Source organism: Euleptes europaea, chromosome 11 (assembly GCF_029931775.1).
Source record: "Euleptes europaea isolate rEulEur1 chromosome 11, rEulEur1.hap1, whole genome shotgun sequence".
Taxonomy (NCBI): domain Eukaryota; kingdom Metazoa; phylum Chordata; class Lepidosauria; order Squamata; family Sphaerodactylidae; genus Euleptes; species Euleptes europaea.
The window spans coordinates 20,147,750-20,165,104 of NC_079322.1; the positions used below are offsets into that span (position 1 = coordinate 20,147,750).

Consider the following 17,355-nt stretch of genomic DNA (forward strand, 5'->3'; position numbering starts at 1 on the left):
AAGGGTAGATGCCCAGGGGACAGAGCTTACACCCCCACCCCCACACACCTCCACATAAATCAAACACAGATGTTTTGTCGGGATGATGGCTTCCTAATAGTTTTAGAGCACTGGTTCCCAACCGGGGGTCCGTGGACCCCCAGGGGTCCATGAGAACTAAATTAAGGTCTGCGAAACAAAGTTATAAACCCATAATAAATTAATATTTTCAATTAAAAGTTCTCTATTATAAAAATATATATTCAAATATTATTCTAAGTTTAATGTTTAACTGACAGTTATGATTAAAGTTTATTTTCAAATTATTTTTATTTTGAACCTTGGGGTCCCTGCACCGAACAAAAAAGTCCTAGTGGTCCCTGGTCGAAAAAAGGTTGGGAACCACTGTTTTAGAGGATTGTTCAACATTTCCTCAGTGAGAGCTTCTGACATGAAACATCAGTCTGATAACTCTGCCTGCAGACACTCGGGGGCGGGGGGGGGGGGCGGGAGAGCTTATCACCATCTTTAAAATGGCAATAATAGCGCCCGCATCCCCCACCCTCGGTAATCCCTTCAACAGGATTCTTTCCTTCAATAACTGAGCCATGGTTGAGTTGTGATTTGTGGGCGAGCACTTGGGTGGGGGTGGGGATTGCCGGGCTGCAGGGGGGCCCGGTGAGACTGTCCTCTGGTCAGTGCTTTTGCACTTATGCGACAAGCAGGTAAGGGGCGTGGAGGAGAGGCTTCCAGCAGTGAGCAGTGTGGGGATGGGGCATGTGGACGCCATCTCTGCATGCCTCCATCCCACTCACTGCTATTTCCACAGCAGAGATGACTTCACTCAATCTTTGTATGGATGCAGCTGTAGATATAATTCCTCCACCCAAGCACTGTTGCTGGTTCTCTCATACCTGCTTATTTCATTTACAGTTGGATAGAGTGGTAGACTTGCACGGTGGGGTCTTGCCAAGCCATTAAGCACTGGCTTGGGGGGGGGGTGATCTCACCTAGATGGCTAGGGTTGCCAGGTCCCTCTTTGCCACCGGTGGGAGGTTTTTGGGGCAGAGCTTGAGGAGGGCAGAGTTTGGGGAAGGGAGGGATTTCAATGCCATTGAGTCCAATTGCCAAAGCGGCCATTTTCTCCAGCTGAACTGATCTCTATCAGCTAGAGATCAGTTGTTAATAGCAGGAGATCTCCAGCTAGTACCTGAAGGTTGGCAACCCTATAGATGGCTCTAGCTAGCCCGATCTTGTCAAATCTCGGAAGCTAAGCAGGGTTGGCCCTGATTAGTACTTGGATGGGAGACCACCGAGGAAGTCCAGGTTAGCTGGGCGAGGCAAGCAATGGCAAACCACTTCTGTTTGTCTCTTGACTTGAAACCCCTATGGGGTTGCCATAAGTGGCACCAACAGAGAGGTGATGGGTCAAGAATTAGTTTGACTGGTACTAGTGACTATTCGCCCTGACCTGGATGGCCCAGGCTAGCCTGATCTCGTCAGATCTCAGAAGCTAAGCAGGGTCAGCCCTGGTAAGTATTTGGATGGGAGACCACCAAGGAATACCAGGGTTGCTGTGCAGAGGAAGGCACTGGCAAACCACCTCTGTTAGTCTCTTGCCATGAAAACCCCAAAAAGGGATCTCCATAAGTCGGCTGCAACTTGATGGCACTTTACACACACAGTGACTATTCACTGTATCCTGCACAGGGCTACTACCTTACCGAAGATCTTACAGGGATCTCACAAAACCAGCTATCCTGTGCTCATTATTGCCATGAATAAAATAACAGAGGAAAGCTTGCTAATTAGTCAGTGCTAACCATGGCTGCATCCACATATCATTGATTATAACACTATAGTCACACTGTATCATTCATTCACAACTGAATTGTCCTGGGTGGACAAGCCAATCCAGTTGCAAATGACTACTACTATGCCACAATAGTGCAATACAAAATTCAGTTCTTTATTATTACAGTCCACAACCAGTAGGTATATAAAGGAAACATTAATTAATTAATTCTTAATTAAATTAAGAATAAAATTTATATACGAATGATCTCGGTAAACATAGGATAGTCCTAATAAAAACCAGCTAAAGCTACACATACCTGTCAGCAATTTAACACTTCGACACTCTCCTGGGCAAACACTAGAGATTAAGCCATTTCAGGAACTAAAATCTCTGCCACTCTTCAGGATTAAAGGCCCTTCTCAATTCTTCTGTGATTACAGACCTGGGTGTAAAGCCGGGCAACCAATCGTGTCATTTGGTGGTTCTTATCTGACAGAAGATATTCAAGTCTAATTTTGCTAGATCTTACGGGAAACCTTTCTAGCAACAGTCCAATAGTTTTGCTACAAATTTCATTGTGTAAGATATACTAGAATAACAGGTGCTCGACAGATTCTATTTCTTTTTGTGGGCAGACCCATAGCCTCTGTTCATAAGGAATAAACAATGGTATGTGAATGTAGCACAGGACTGTCCTGAAACCAGGGGTTGCACGCCCACTCCAAATCCTTGTTACAAGGGCAGCCCTGGTTATAATTTGGAACAACGTGAAGGGGGAAGAAGCTTATGAGCCACGGCATGCTCACAATCTCCCCAACGTGATTAGGAGACTAGCAAAGGATTAACATCACCAATGACTAAGAGAACTGTGAAACACAGAAACAGGTTATACCTGCTAAAAAGCAGTACCATCCTCATCTAGCACTTATACTTTAGGACAACCACACAAAACCTTTCCCATTATAATATTACAGTGATAGATAGATATTAGGGTAGGTCAAATCCTCCTACTGCTGCATTCGTCTTTGAAGGTTTGAAGCCATCACCATGCTTTATGCTCATGAAACATTCACAGCCCATCCACAAAAGAGACAAAAGGTTCCTCCTGCTGCTCTTACGGTAAGTTTTTAACTGAGCTCTATGCCAAGGGCAGCCTTAGCAGGAGAGGATGAAGAGAAGTCTTCCTTTGGGTAGAAAGGACAGGCAGCCTCTTATCTGCGCTCCAAAAACAGCTTCCCCCAAAAGTATTGTGAGATACTCTCATCGAAATAAAAGGGCATGACTTCCAAAACACATATAATTCTGTTTAAAAATGTTTAAAAAGATAAAGCCAAGATTATGTATACTGAATATACAGGAGAGTTAAATTAATATATAGTGTGGATGTTGGCTGTTGTGTGGAGGAAAGGTTGGACAAAATGGACTTCAGATGCCTCCCATCAAAGCACTTCACATACGGGAGATGAGTATTTGCAACGTTTCTGGGTCCATAGAGAGAGTAACAGAATGAGAAATGGCTTTAAAAAGATTTCATACAGCAGTCTCTAAGCCTTGTTCAATAACTACGGTCATGTGATCTTAGGGGTAGTCCTCAAAACTACCAGTTCCCTTACACCGTCAACAACCAGGGAACATCCCTAAATTATAAACCATGTCACTACAGTATTACTATAACATATTACAGGATGGGGGATGATGTAGACCTGAGAGCATAGTTTCTTGCCCGAGCATCCCTAATGAGATTGTAACACAGGTGAGATGTAATCTTGAGAATTCCTGGCTCACAGAATCTAATTCCTGGCCATGAAACACTAGTTACTAGTTCTGGGGTAACTTAACTCCAATTCAGCTTGTGATCTACTGTAGAACTTTCTTGTCTGTCCCAAAGCTGAACCAGTTGACACCTCCACCTTCCTCCAACCATGTGAGAGAGCCAGCGTGGTGTAGTGGTTAAGAGCGGTGGACTCTAATTTGGAGAACCGGGTTTGATTCCCCACTCCTCCATATGAGCAGCGGACTCTAATCTGGTGAACTGGGTTGGTTTCCCCACACCTACACACGAAGCCAGCTGGGTGGCCTTGGGCTACAGACAGTTCTCTCTGAATTCTCTCAGCCCCATCTACCTCACAAGGTGTCTGTTGTGGGGAGAGGAAGGGAAGGAGATTGTAAACTGGTTTGATTCTCCTTGAAAGGTAGAGAAGGTCAGCATATAAAAACCAATTTTTCTTCTTCTTTATGTTTTACCTAATTGTAGATAGACAGGTAGGCAGGCGAGAGGGTGGAAAGGAGGCAACAAAATGTTTTTCTTTTCATAAATAAATAATCTATACAACTCCACATGTTTTAGTTAGGAGCATCATTATTTGAAGCTGCCCTTCTAAACTTTATATCTAAAGGTTATCCCCTATTTTTAGTACACAGGTTTACTTTCCTTGCTTAGTTTCTAATTAAACCAGACCTCGCCAACTAATTCCTTGGTGACCATCTGTGGGTTACTGTATTTGGACAAACATAGTAAACGTAAAACCAACTTCGACAACTGTCATAAGATATTAAGCTAACACTACTTCTAAGATTACCCCCTCTGCACTAACTGAGCCAACCGGTGAGCAAAAATAGGCAGAGAGAACCCTGAGAACATTCACAAAGCTGGAAGAATGACGGGAAAGATCGTGGAAATTCTAGCATTGGAGCAATCATCAGGGCAAGGGGCTATGGAGATTCAATCAGGCTTATTTAGATAAGGCATTTAAAAGTTTACTAATCAAAATTTCCAAAATTCCAAAAGGAGTTCATATTTGGGTTACCGACACAAACTATTTTCCCACACATGACTTCCACATGCTGAAATGCCACTTATCTTCTAGGTGGTCAACAATCACCGCCTTAACTCTTCCAGAGCAAATAAAGTAGAAGTGAGCCTATTCTAAAACTTCATCAGTCCTGTTCAGTTGTTATGTGCACAAGACAAATGTGCTACAGGCAATCTTTCCAATATACACGCTCACTGTTTCTTCCAAAAGGTGTAATGTGCATATATTCCACCTTCAGAACATGTGTCTCAGATCCCAGATTAGGAGTCTACTATGCATGTAACAAGGCAGAAATAGCACATATTGCCCCTTTCAAAGAAAAGGTGATCATGCCTATCGGGAAGATCATGTGTGACACATCCGTTCTGAAGTGACAGGATGTAACAACTAAGAAGGGCTATTGTCTCACAGCTAACCAAAATGTAGACTATGGATGCAAACCCAAGCATACTTGCTTGAGACAAATCCGTTTCAGTGATTTACATTCAAGCGCGCCTGTTTACATGTTCTCTTTTAGAAGAAGAGGAGTTGGTTTTTATACCCCAATTTTCTCTACCTTTAAGGAGTCTCAAAGCAGCTTACAATCGCTTTCCCTTCCCCTCCCCACAACAGACACCTTGTGAGGAAGGTGAGGCTGAGAGAGTTCCAAGAGAACTGTGACTAGCCCAAGGACACCAGCAGGCTTCGTGTGGAGGAGTGGAGAAACCAATACGGTTCACCAGATTAGAGTCCGCTGCTCTTAACCATTACACCAATCCTAAAAGAGAATTTAGACTGAATGAATTACTGTACTTCCGCCATTTCTTGTAGGGGCAGTGAAGATCTCACGTTCCTAGGCCTTTAACCACAGTTAGACTGGAAGTAAGCTATGGTTTCTGTGTTCCCTCTTCCTATCCCTCCCTCTCAAGTGTGTCCTTTATTCAAATTAGCCAATGTTAAATGTTATGTTGGCATCAGCCTTAATCGTGGTGCATGCCAACTGGGCTTTCCTTCAGCAGTTGTACACAGATTCCTTCCGTAACTGACTTCTTCCATGTCTGCTCACCACCCCCAACAAGCCCCATGCTCGCCTTCCTCTAACTTTCTCGTAAGGCTCACATTTCTGTCTCTGTTCCTTCTCTTCTTTCTGCCCACTGGCCATGCCATACCACCAGTTAAGACCCCTCTACAGACGTCTGCCCAGCTCTCTTATTTCCCTCCCTTTAACCATCACTGGAAGCTCACCTTGCTTCTCAAAACTTTTTGGAAACTCTTTTCTTTCCTTTCTTTCCACTTCTCTGTTACTATTAAAATGATTGATGCCTGAGTAAAATTTACCTTTATGGCAAATTTGCACAGGCTCCAAAGCAACTGTGAGTTCTCAGAAGGGGCCCTTCCACAGTCAAGCCCCTGAACACATGAGAACTCAGAAAGCAGCCGTATACAGAATCAGACCATGTTACAGACAACTCCTCGGCCCCTCTGCACCAGGTGAGTCAAAAGTATTTTGCTAGCTCATGTGTGAAATGCTGGCATGGCAACTGCATTTTATTTTATTTTTTTGCTGTCAAGTCACAACGGATTTACGGCAATCCCGTAGGGTTTGCAAGGCAAGAGACGTTCAGAGGTGGTTTGCCATTGCCTTCCTCCCTGTAGCGACCCTGGTATTCCTTAGACGTCTCCCACCAAATACTTGCCAGGGTCAGGGCCGAGAGTGTATGACTGGCCCAGCATGGTGTAGTGCTTAAGAGCGGTGGTTAGGAGCGGTGGACTCTAGTCTGGTGAACTGGGTTGGTTTCCCCACTCCTACCCATGAAGCCAGCTGGGTGACCTTGGGCTAGTCACAGCTCTCTTCAAGCTCTCTCAGCCCCACCTACCTCACAGGGTGTCTGTTGTGGGGAGGGGAAGGGAAGGTGATTGTAAGCCAGTTTGATTCTTCCTTAAGTGGTATAGAAAATTGTCATATAAAAACCAACTCTTCTTCTTCTTCAAGGTCACCCAGCAAGCTTCCATGGCATGAGTGGGGATCTGAACCTGAGTTTCCCAGGTCCTAGTCCAACACCTTAACCACTACACTATGCTGGTTCTCATGCAATTGCATTAGAAGTCAGAAAAATTGCCATTAATTGGGTCTTTAAAAGACAGAAAGTCAACAGGGGTAGCACTGGGATGCAATGATTTAGCAGCAGTGTCCTCTGGAGTCTCTGTAATAACTGAATGAATGTTGTCAGTAAAAGAAGGCAGGACTGTGGAAACAAATATCATACAAACCTACCTTAATACTTTGAGAGGGATTCCCTGGGTCCCTTTAAAATTCAAACACATATTTTTCCCCCTAGCCTTAAAGATAATATTTTCCCCCCTAGCCTTAAAGATTATCTACAAACAAGAATTCGGGCATTTTTTTAGAAGTTGAAAATGTGGTTTTAAAAAATGGATTTACATGCCTAGAAGTTGTGCAAGTTCCTTTCACTATTACATGAGGAATCCTGCCCTAGTAATAGAAAGAATTCTTTGGGCTGGCACAGTCTCTATGGGATAACCACACCCTTTGAAGCATCAAAGCAGCAACCGGACTAGACTTTTCGGCACCGGCTCTTCTCCCTACATACACATGCCAGAGTCACGCTGACTGCCCAAAATGAGAAACCTCCAAAGTTGAAGCAATGAACAACAGACATGCACCAACAACTGTACACATGAATGGGAAGACACCCAGCCCAGAAGACGTGTCGAAGAAGATATATGAATGCTAAGACACATTTTCCTGATTTCATACATGCTTTCTGAAACGGCACAGACTTTGCGAAGGAAGGCAAGCAGCTCAGGGCTGGAACAGGAAAGCAGAAAGAAAGAAACAGGCCAGAATTTCAGTGTGATATAATATGTGGGAACCAAAATTAAAGGGGATAGAAAAAAGTAATGTGCCTAAATCCTGGCTTTGTTCATCTACTGATGGCTCCAATACCATGATGGGGTGGGGGGAAAGATAAACAGGAACAGTAATGGACTGGTACAAAAAGATCTGGCCTGTACCTCTTCTTTTTATGGCTTATTATGGAAAGGGAAATGGGGGGACATCAGACTTGTATGCATCATGGATTATGTTTACAGAGCACCAGTACACAAGATTCCATGATTGCATAAAACATTGTGTGTGTTGTTTCCTTTGATTTAATATAACAAAAATGAAGACAAACAGGGCTCAGACACATGAAAGTACTATGGACTCTCAGGCCAAAAGCACCAGAGGGAAGAAAAGAAGAAATAGTGTTGGTTTTTATATGCCGACTTTCTTTACCCACTTAAGGAAGAATCAAACAGGCTTACAATCACCTTCCTTCCCCTCCCCACAATAGACACCCTGTGAGGTAGGTGGGGTTGAGAGAGCTCTAAAGAGCTGTGACTAGCCCAAGGTCACCCAGCTGGCTTCATGTGGAGGAGTGGGGAAACCAACCCGGTTCACCAGATTAGAGTCCACCGCTCATGTGGAGGAGTGGGGAATCAAACCCCTCTATTCTCCTGATTAGAGTCCACCACTCCAAACGACCCCTCTTAACCACTTCCACAAGTACTTGCCATTAGTTGCCTGGCACGTCCCATGGATCAGCTGATATACAGCAGGATATATACAATGCATATACATATTGCAAGGGACTGGGGCAATGCTAGTGCAGACAACACTGCCGTGTGGATGTCTCTGCATTTGCGGCAGCAATGAGAGCTAAAGAGAATCATCCCCATGTGGAAGAATCTTTAGATTTTCCTCCTTTTCCCCAAGTCTAGGAAAAAGAATTTCAAACCGTTTCAGATTCTGAAGCCAGAATCTATCCCCAACATGTACTCATTCTCTGCTCTGCCATGTGCCCCGATTTCAACTCCCTTGTTATGATCAGTCCTACCTTGCATGACAAACTCCAGTGCCTTCCTACTCTCCATTATCTTTGAATCCATACCTGAATTTTTCTTGTATCTCAGTCTGGCTCAAAATCCTCTATCCCACCCCGTTCAAGTGGTCCCGAGGACCTTTTTGAATTATTGACTGCCTAGGTGCCTCAGACTCTTACCTGAGGAATTTCAATTTAGGCCAGTGTGGATAAGTCGATATAAACATCTGTTTTTTCTTTCTACTCTCCTTCTTTTAGCATACCTGCCTCTCCTTCTTGAGAGATATGCATTTTAAAAAGAATGGATATATGTGTGGAGTATTTGCATCTCAGCATTCTAGTATTTGATGATATTTTTGTATGCTAGAACGTAATGATTATTCCCCTTAATAAGATCTGTTTTCACTGCATCCAGGTCTTAGGGCTCTTTATAACTTAACACCCCATTCCTAAGAACTGGGCTGAAAGTGCATAGGAGGTGGCATGACCCGCTGCCAGCATAAGTGCTCTCTTATCCCGTGAAAAGAGGCACTTACACTAGCGCCAGGGGCAGTTCTGTCGGCACATGGGCTTCGCGGAGCTGCTCGCTGCTCCCCCCACCCCCACCCCCGATGCCGCAGTCTCTTTGGGACCTAAATCCCGGAAGAGAAATGCAGTGCCGGCATGGGGGGCGTTCCCGGGTGTGGAGCTGACAGTTTCCTAAGCCCCTCCAGCCCGGGAATGCCCCCTCCAGTAACAGCGTTGCTGCGCCAGGTTTTTCCTGGCGCAGCCTTGCTGTTTTCTGTAGTGGAAAATACCCCATTTTAGAATTTTAAAGTTTAAAAAAGGCTTTTTAAAGCCTCGCAGAGGCAGGGGAACCTCTTTGGAGGCGTTGCAGTGGCGCCTTGTCTATGTTGTCCCCGGCCCCCGCCAGCTCAGGAATGGGCTGTTTGAGGCTTGTTAACTTGCCAAAAATGATCTCATTTGTGTATCTTTTACCCTCTCAAGCAGAATGCAATATATAAGTCATATAAAAGGAGTGCGGCAAAAGGAAGACCAAGCTTACTCAGAGTGAATCTGAACCAGATTTTTCCCCCTGACCACACCCATTAACAATATTGGTTCTCCAAACCTCAACATTACCATGTAAGAACAGTGTCCCAGTAGATACTTGATGCTTGCATCACGGTTCTCATTGCCACAACCAGTATGACAAAAATACAACCAGACTCCAGCTTTGACCTAGTGTCAGAACAAAAGCTTCCCTGCTAATTGTCTATAAGGATTCCTAAAATTGGTTTTCTGTGGGGAAAAACAGTTCTATTTTCACAATCCCCATTCCACTATCGTATTTTTCGCTCCATAGCACGCACCTGACCATAACACACACACACCCCAGCTGGCCGTCGGGGCGGGGAAAGCCAGCTCGCGCTGGAACGACGCAAGCCGGCTCTGTGCACTCCGCCCACCTCCCAGCTGGGAGGCGGGCGGGGAAAGCCGGCTCGCTGTTCCAGCGTGCCCAGCTGGCTCTGGAACGGGGCGCACAGAGCCGGTTCGCGTTGTTCCAGCGCGCCCAGCCGGCTCTGTGCGCACATTCGCTCCATAACACGCACAGACATTTCCCCTCACTTTTGAGGAGGAAAAAAGTGCGTGTTATGGAGCGAACAATACGGTAATTTGAATTAGAATGAAAAATAAGAGGGAATTGGGGGTGGGGGAAGGCTTACTGAAAAATACCAGACAGAATGAAGGAAATTAGTAAATACTTTATCACTGAGCCATTACGCAAGTTAAAATACCTGTTATTGAACAGTACACAATATGAGGAGCAATCCTGTTAATGTCTTCGTACCCCAAGCCCATTTCAGCCAGTTTCCCAGGGACATAGTTTTCCACAAAAACATCACTGACAGCTGCAAGCTAAAATAAAAGGTGAAGATGAGTCAGACTCTTAATGAACTTCAAAAGTTCAACAAGTTCCCCCACATAACTTAATTTAGAATTTCAGTAAACAAGATCGTTCCGGCATAGTTGCGGTATACAAGTCAAATACGTCTTGCATAATTAAAATTTACAGTCCTGAACCACTATGTGTGTGCGCGTGTGTGATTTGTTTTACACCCTAGACAATTACACAGCAGACACAATGTCTGCCTTTGAGGGGATCCTACAGTTAAAATCTTGAATTTGTCAAGTACATGCTGTCTCAATGGGACAACTGTGGCAACCGGCCACGGGGTTGCCTCCGCACAACAGGGAAGGCGCTTACATAGCAGTTGTCAATCACTGTACCAGGAGCAGGTGGAGAGAAAACAAAGCATCTATTAATGTGCCTTGCTGACTAATGAAAAGGCTATTATTGGCAACAGCGTTTAAAAAAATATCACAGCTAGCATTTTCAAATGAGATAATTTTACCGTTGTGTAGACTCTTGGAGATAAGATGCTTCAAGTGCTAAACTGATCGGCTGAACACTTAACCAAACAGAGAAAAGTGCGAAATGCAAAGCTTCAGTGGGTCCGATCCAGCCAGCTTTCCCTCCCTCAATCTCTCTCAATTCCCCTTCTTATTACAGCCTCAATCACAAAGGCTCTTTGTTCGAGCAGCTCCCACGATCTCCAGCACTGTCCAGCTTGGTGTAGTGGTTAAGAGCGGTGGTTTGGAGAGGTGGAGTCTTATCTGATTCCCCACTCCTCCACATGAGCGGCAGAGGCTAATCTGGTAACCTGGATTTGTTTCCCCACTCCTACATATGAAGCCACTGGGCTAGTCACAATCTCTCAGCCCCACCTACTTCTCAGGGTGTCTGTTGCGGGGAGGGGAAGGGAAGGTGATTGTAAGCTGCTTTGATTCTTCCTTAAGTGGCAGAGAAAGTCGGCATATAAAAATCAACTCTCTTCTTCTTCTCCTTCTAGGTCAAAGGGATCCCCCTCCCTTTTTCACTGATAGAAAAGCTGGTTGGCCCCAACCCAACAGAAGTCAAGTCTGAATCCAGGCAACTTCATTAGCAAACAAGAAATTTTTTAGTGTTGAGCATCAGTAAGTTTAACAGGTTCCAAATTAACCTCACAGAAAAGCATAGCTGGAATCCAGTTCAGATAATGCATTACCAACGGTGCTCATTGCCACGATCACCACTGCCTCATACACCAGTGGGTAGACCTGGCAGGTGAGACACCATAATTCTAGGGCATGCTGGGACAGATTCACCATGAGCCTCTGACAACTTGTCCTGAAGCCATCTTCCAGGCCGCTTCAGAGGGACTGGTCTGCAAAGAAGAGGATGCTGAGAAACAACCCTGTTAATATTGTCGAAGGCTTTCACGGTCAGAGTTCATTGGTTCTTGTAGGTTATCCGGGCTGTGTAACCGTGGTCTTGGAATTTTCTTTCCTGACGTTTCGCCAGCAACTGTGGCAGGCATCTTCAGAGTAGTACCACTGAAGTAGAGACACTGTCCTTCAGTGGTACTACTCTGAAGATGCCTGCCACAGTTGCTGGCGAAACGTCAGGAAAGAAAATTCCAAGACCACGGTTACACAGCCCGGATAACCTACAAGAACCAACCCTGTTAATCTCCCTTTTCCAGCTGGTCTCAGACCTGGGTTTGCGACAGTGATGGCTTTTGAGGAGCTTGTGGATGACCTCCATCAGCATATGAAGGAAGGGAATACATCTCTAACGTTCTTGTTAGAGCTGTCAGCAGCATTTGATCTGGCGGACTGTGCTATACTGCTGAGACACCTGGAAAGTGATGTGGATTGGGTGAAGCAGTGTTGAGCTGATTACGGTCTTTTCTATCAGACTGCTCACAAACGTTTGAAGTGGGAGATGCTGAATCATCTTGTTGGGAGGTGACACGGTGGGTGTCACAAGGGCCAATTATCTCCCATGTTGTTTAATATCTATGTAAGGCCTCTTATTAAGACCATCCGAAAATCTGGAGTAGGTTTCCATCAGTATGGAGATGGCATCCTGCTATATATTATTCTGAAGACATCATCACCTGCTGCTGTCTCTTTCTTGGCTCAGTGCCTCAATGTGGCGGCCAGGTGGGGGAGGGAGAACAAACTGAAGCTGAATCCAGATAAGATGGATGTGGTGTTGCTGGCTAGAAAAGCACAGCTTTAAAGCGAATTGCACTTCCTGCTATCTATGCCACTTTTGATGAAAGACTCTGTGAAGGGCTTGGAAGTCTTGCTGGATCTTGGTCTCCTGTCAGAGAAACAGGTGTCCAGGACAGTGAAAAAATGCTTCTTTCCAGCCACACCTAATTAGGAAGATGGCTCCCTATTTTTAGGCATCTGAGGGGTAGTCATGTTTAACCATGCTTTAATAGTCTTGAGGCTATTGAAGCTTATATGTGCTTCGATAGCCTTGAGGCTAGATTACTGTAACTTGCTCTACACGGTGCTGCCATTGATCGGGAAATGGCAGCTAGTGCAGAATTGTTATCTGAAGATGTCACTCCTATTCTGAAGATCCTTCTCTAGATGCCAATTAGTTTCCAGGTCTAATTCAAGGTGCTGTTGCTGACAATTAAAATATTTCATGGCCTGGTGCCCAGATACTTGAAGGACCATATTTCCCAGCATGTTCCCATGCAGCAACTTTGTTGTTCCCAGTAGAGTCTACCATCAATAATCTCCTTGTCACATGAACACATGAAACTGCCTTATACTCAATCAGACCCTTGGTCCATTGAAGTCAGTATTGTCCACTCAGACCGGCAGCAGCTCTCCAGGGTGTCTCAGGCAGAGGTCTTTCACATCACCTACTTGCCTAGTCCCTTTAACAGGAGATGCCGGGGATTGAACCTGGGACCTTCTGCATGCCAAGCAGATGCTCTACCACTGAGCCACAGCCCCTCCCTTCTCCAAGGCACATTCAGCAACAATACCCATGCACTTGGACCTTTTCAGTGGCCACCCCATGCCTTGGACAGCCACCTGAAAGAAGTTAGGGGGCTCCTACTTCCGTCACTTTCTGCTGAGGCTGCGAAACAGAATGGTCGCAGAGAGTTTATGGGGCAGTGTGAGCCAAGGCAGAGAGGGTATACCCACTGCTGAGGGCACAAGGTGTTTTAAAAATTGGTTTTCATGTTTTTATATATGTTGTTTTAATGTCAGTTTTTTACACCGCTGCTACCCACCGTGGGTCCTGAGATGCTCAGGTGAAAGGCAGGCACACTAATCTTATGAATAAATAAAATAACATCAGAAGGGAGGAGACTAATGACTGAGTACTGAGTTCCTTCTCTTTCTCCTACCCGGCTTCACAGCTCTGACCTTACTGGGATTCTTCTCTGGCTGTGCTTCCTTTGGTATCTGAAATAATAACACCAGATGCACATGCTCTCCTGGGTTTGCAAGAGCTCCATCCCCCATTACCCTGAGAACACCAACATATTCCTTCCCGAAACAGTGATCTATTATTCAAACATTTCAAGGCAATCCTTCCCACTTCCCAAATACCTTTTCTATTCATCGTATGTATATACGTACATATATACTAAAGGTCAGATTTTGTTCAGAAGTTACCTGTTTTAGATTATTTTAAATTGGCCAAGGCATCATACTTTTTCAAAAATATCGTATATCTAGCTGATTAGTATGAATACATTGGAACTGGTTACCATAAACCGGTGTCATCGTATCAGCAATCACAACTCTTATTATTCTAGCCAGTGGATTGCATTGCTGCTCCTAAGACTAAAGAAGAAGCCTGGCCAACAAATATTCACAGCAGCAGATGGGAACTTAGAGAAAAACAACAAGTCATATGATTTATGAATAGCTTAGCTATCTAAAGGAAAATGGTACTATCCACGAGTACTTAATGGCAGTATTCAGATGACATGGGCAAACTGCTCTACTAGGTTGATACCTGCACACATAGTATATGAGAGACATATACTAACCAGTATTACAACTAGAACAAATCTGACCAGATGTTTGAGTAACTGGTAATAGATTTTACAACCTATACACATGCCTAGTTGGGTTTGAACAGTTTGTATATGTATTGATTTATTTCTGTAACTGTGGGCAGGCTTAACATGTGTTTTAATTAACCATGATGAAGGCCCAATCGGCCGAAACGCGGGTTTGTTCATAATGGGAACAAACACAGGTTGTTTCCATGCTTTACATGCATAGGTTGATCCTCCTGGCTCCTTCTTCTTCCCAGTGCACATGGAGTGCAACTGAAACCTTCCTAATCTGTAGAGAGGCTCAAATTAAACTCCAGTAAGCACTGACATCCAAATAGAGGTACCACAGTAAACTGGCATCTGTGGTCTTTTATGCATGGCGGTTTCACTCGCCGTCACCCCTCCGGCGACTTTGAATCTTTGGTTGGATTATGCATGCTGTTCCCGACCGTCAGAGGTCATCTCGCTCTCCCCCTGCATTTCCCCGCGTTTTGCCCACGCTTTGAGGGACCTGTTTTATCTTGAATTTGAAAGTATGGGCAAAAAGTGGGGAAATGCAGGGGGGAGAGCAAGGCGACCTCTGCCAGTCGGAAAGGGCATGCATAATCCAAACAAAGACCCAAAGCCATCAAAGGAGTGATGGTGAGGGAAACAGCCATGCATAAAAGATCTGTGTTTCCACTCCTCCGCAAACCAGAATTAAACCAAGTTCAGAACCCTGATACACTGGTGCAGCTGAGCTACATCAACAGCTCAGATGGAAACTCTGCCTGTTATATAGTTTGCAAGTGAAAGTTTTGTTTTCTGATGTAGAGGTCAGCAAATGCCTGTGGTTAATATTTGAGCTAAGCCTTGGTTCTGGGTTTCATAAATGGAATAGCTGAACACTGCTTAGGAAGAAAAGTTACAAAACATGCACACGTTAACCATTCTCAGACTGCCACATTGAGCAAGTAGAAGAGTGACTAAATATTCGGGACAAGGCAATTTCCCCACAATATATTAACTCAATGGCAGAACATTGCTTGGGTCATGAGCAACCATTTTGTAACTGTTGCACAGTTGGCATGAAAAGAAACTTAAGCTACAACAGGATAAATACAGGATTTTAAAAAATTAAAACATACCTCTTTAATGATCTTTGCTCCTTTAGGATTCTTCATATTAACAGCTATGCTCTAATAATGAAAAAGAAACGACAGTGTTTTTGTTAAGATAACAAGTTCCTCCAACAGTTATCATTACAAAAAAGAAATCAGTTCTGACACATGTTGAAGATGCATCCAACAATTAATTTCTGCTGTTTGTTATATATACATAAAAGCATTACCAAGATCACACAAATGGGACTTTTAAAATCCTTCATACTACTATCAGAACACCATTTTTTACCTTTTTATTTCTGTTTACACTGAGAAAATAAACACTTTCCATTCCAACGAAGGGTGGTCCCCAAGATCTTGTATCATCCCCCGACCCTGGAAAGGATAAAGGCCTGTTAGTATATTTTTCAGTCGTGTCCTGAACTGCAGTGCAAACTTGTGAAGACCACAGATACCATGTTCTTATTCCAACCTTATCTTCAAACATTTTGATTATCCATCTATATTCTCCCCTGAGCGGAGTAACACCCTTCCAAGACCATTGAAATCAATGGCCTTAAAGGGGTGTGACTCATTTTAGGACTGAACTACCACTGATAACCAATAAAACTCAATGAGAACACATTATGAGACAAACAAACAAAAACAGAATATTCTAGTATTCTTGTACTTGAACCCATGAAACTGGGACGGGGGGGGGGGAGTGGAGACTCTCACTTTTGCGGCCAGGCTTGCCAGTCATTGGTACATGCTCTTTTAAAAGCTCAAAGGTAGCAAGATGGGCAAAAGGCACAGTGGTTGTGTTAAGTCCCTTCACTGATCTCTTTTCCTGCGGGACAAAGGGATCTGTGGAGCAGGAGGACAGGTAACCCAGTGACTACCACCTCTCTCCCTGCCTTGGAGTTCTTAAAGATGCAGGCAGTATCTTCATGTTCAGACCTCACAATCCTACCTGCAGCAATTGTCCGCGGATGCGTAAATAATGTGAGCCGACACCAGAGCTGGGATAATAAAAGGGCCAACTTTATTTAATCATTCAATAGGGATCTGCAGCGCACAAAACCAAAATATCCCCAATAACTGACTGCAGTGCGGGCCATTGTGGGGATGCTGAAGAGTCAGGCCTCCTCTTGCTTTTGCATCCCCGCTCTAAGGGCGAGACCCACCCTGGCTCTGAGCTCCGAGCCGTCACATGTGGTACGGCTCCCGCTCTTCCTTGCCAAGCCTTTTTAGTGCTCGAGGGAGGTGTGCCGCGTCCAATCCACCCTAGCCGCGAGGTCTATAGGTAAAGGATAGCGGCACCCCTCAAGGAGTTCCTGTCCCAGTTCCCTGCCAGGCACCGAGGCCCCAGTCCTGGTTTGAGGGTTACTCCTTCATCTTCCCAAGTGATGCCTCAGGGTGCTCACCGGAGTTGTAAAATGAACCATGAAGCCACCTTTCTCCCGCACTGCTCCCGCATGCTACCTACCACTTTCAGAGCAGGGTAGGCGAAAAAACCCCTTCGGCTAGTTGCCAATGGTGCCTGGGGGGTAAAAAATTCCTACCCGGCCCCCAGACGGGCGACCAGCTTACGCCTACTCTGAAACACGGAGAGGGAGGGTGGGATGTCTGCTCCGTCCGCTTCCAAAAGAGGGAGGAAATTTCCACCCCGGCGCTCTTAAGCCCTTTCCCCCAGGCCCGCCCTCTTCCCCACGTCAGGCAAAGATGCAAGAGGACTGGCTCTCCTTTCGCGCCCGCAGACAAAATGCGCCCCTCCCCTCAATTCTTTGAATGTGGGGAGGGGGCGGTCGTCTCCTCACTAACCACTTTGTGTGAAGCTGGCACAGAATTAAAATTCCAGAAAATGGAGGACAGCGCTAAAGATGGAGGTTCTACAGTGTTTTTAAA

At 44.9% G+C, this 17,355-nt stretch overlaps 1 protein-coding gene across 1 annotated transcript in view; it reads right to left on the reverse strand.

Annotated features, from left to right (window-relative positions):
- SUGCT (succinyl-CoA:glutarate-CoA transferase) overlaps positions 1–17,355 on the reverse strand; it is a 352,798-nt gene that overhangs the window by 322,201 nt on the left and 13,242 nt on the right. The window contains exons 4-6 of the mRNA XM_056857041.1: positions 15,758–15,843; positions 15,493–15,543; positions 10,235–10,355 (exon numbers count right to left, since the gene is read on the reverse strand). Of these exons, the coding sequence (XP_056713019.1) occupies positions 10,235–10,355; positions 15,493–15,543; positions 15,758–15,843 (258 nt within the window). The remainder of the gene's footprint in view (positions 1–10,234; positions 10,356–15,492; positions 15,544–15,757; positions 15,844–17,355) is intronic.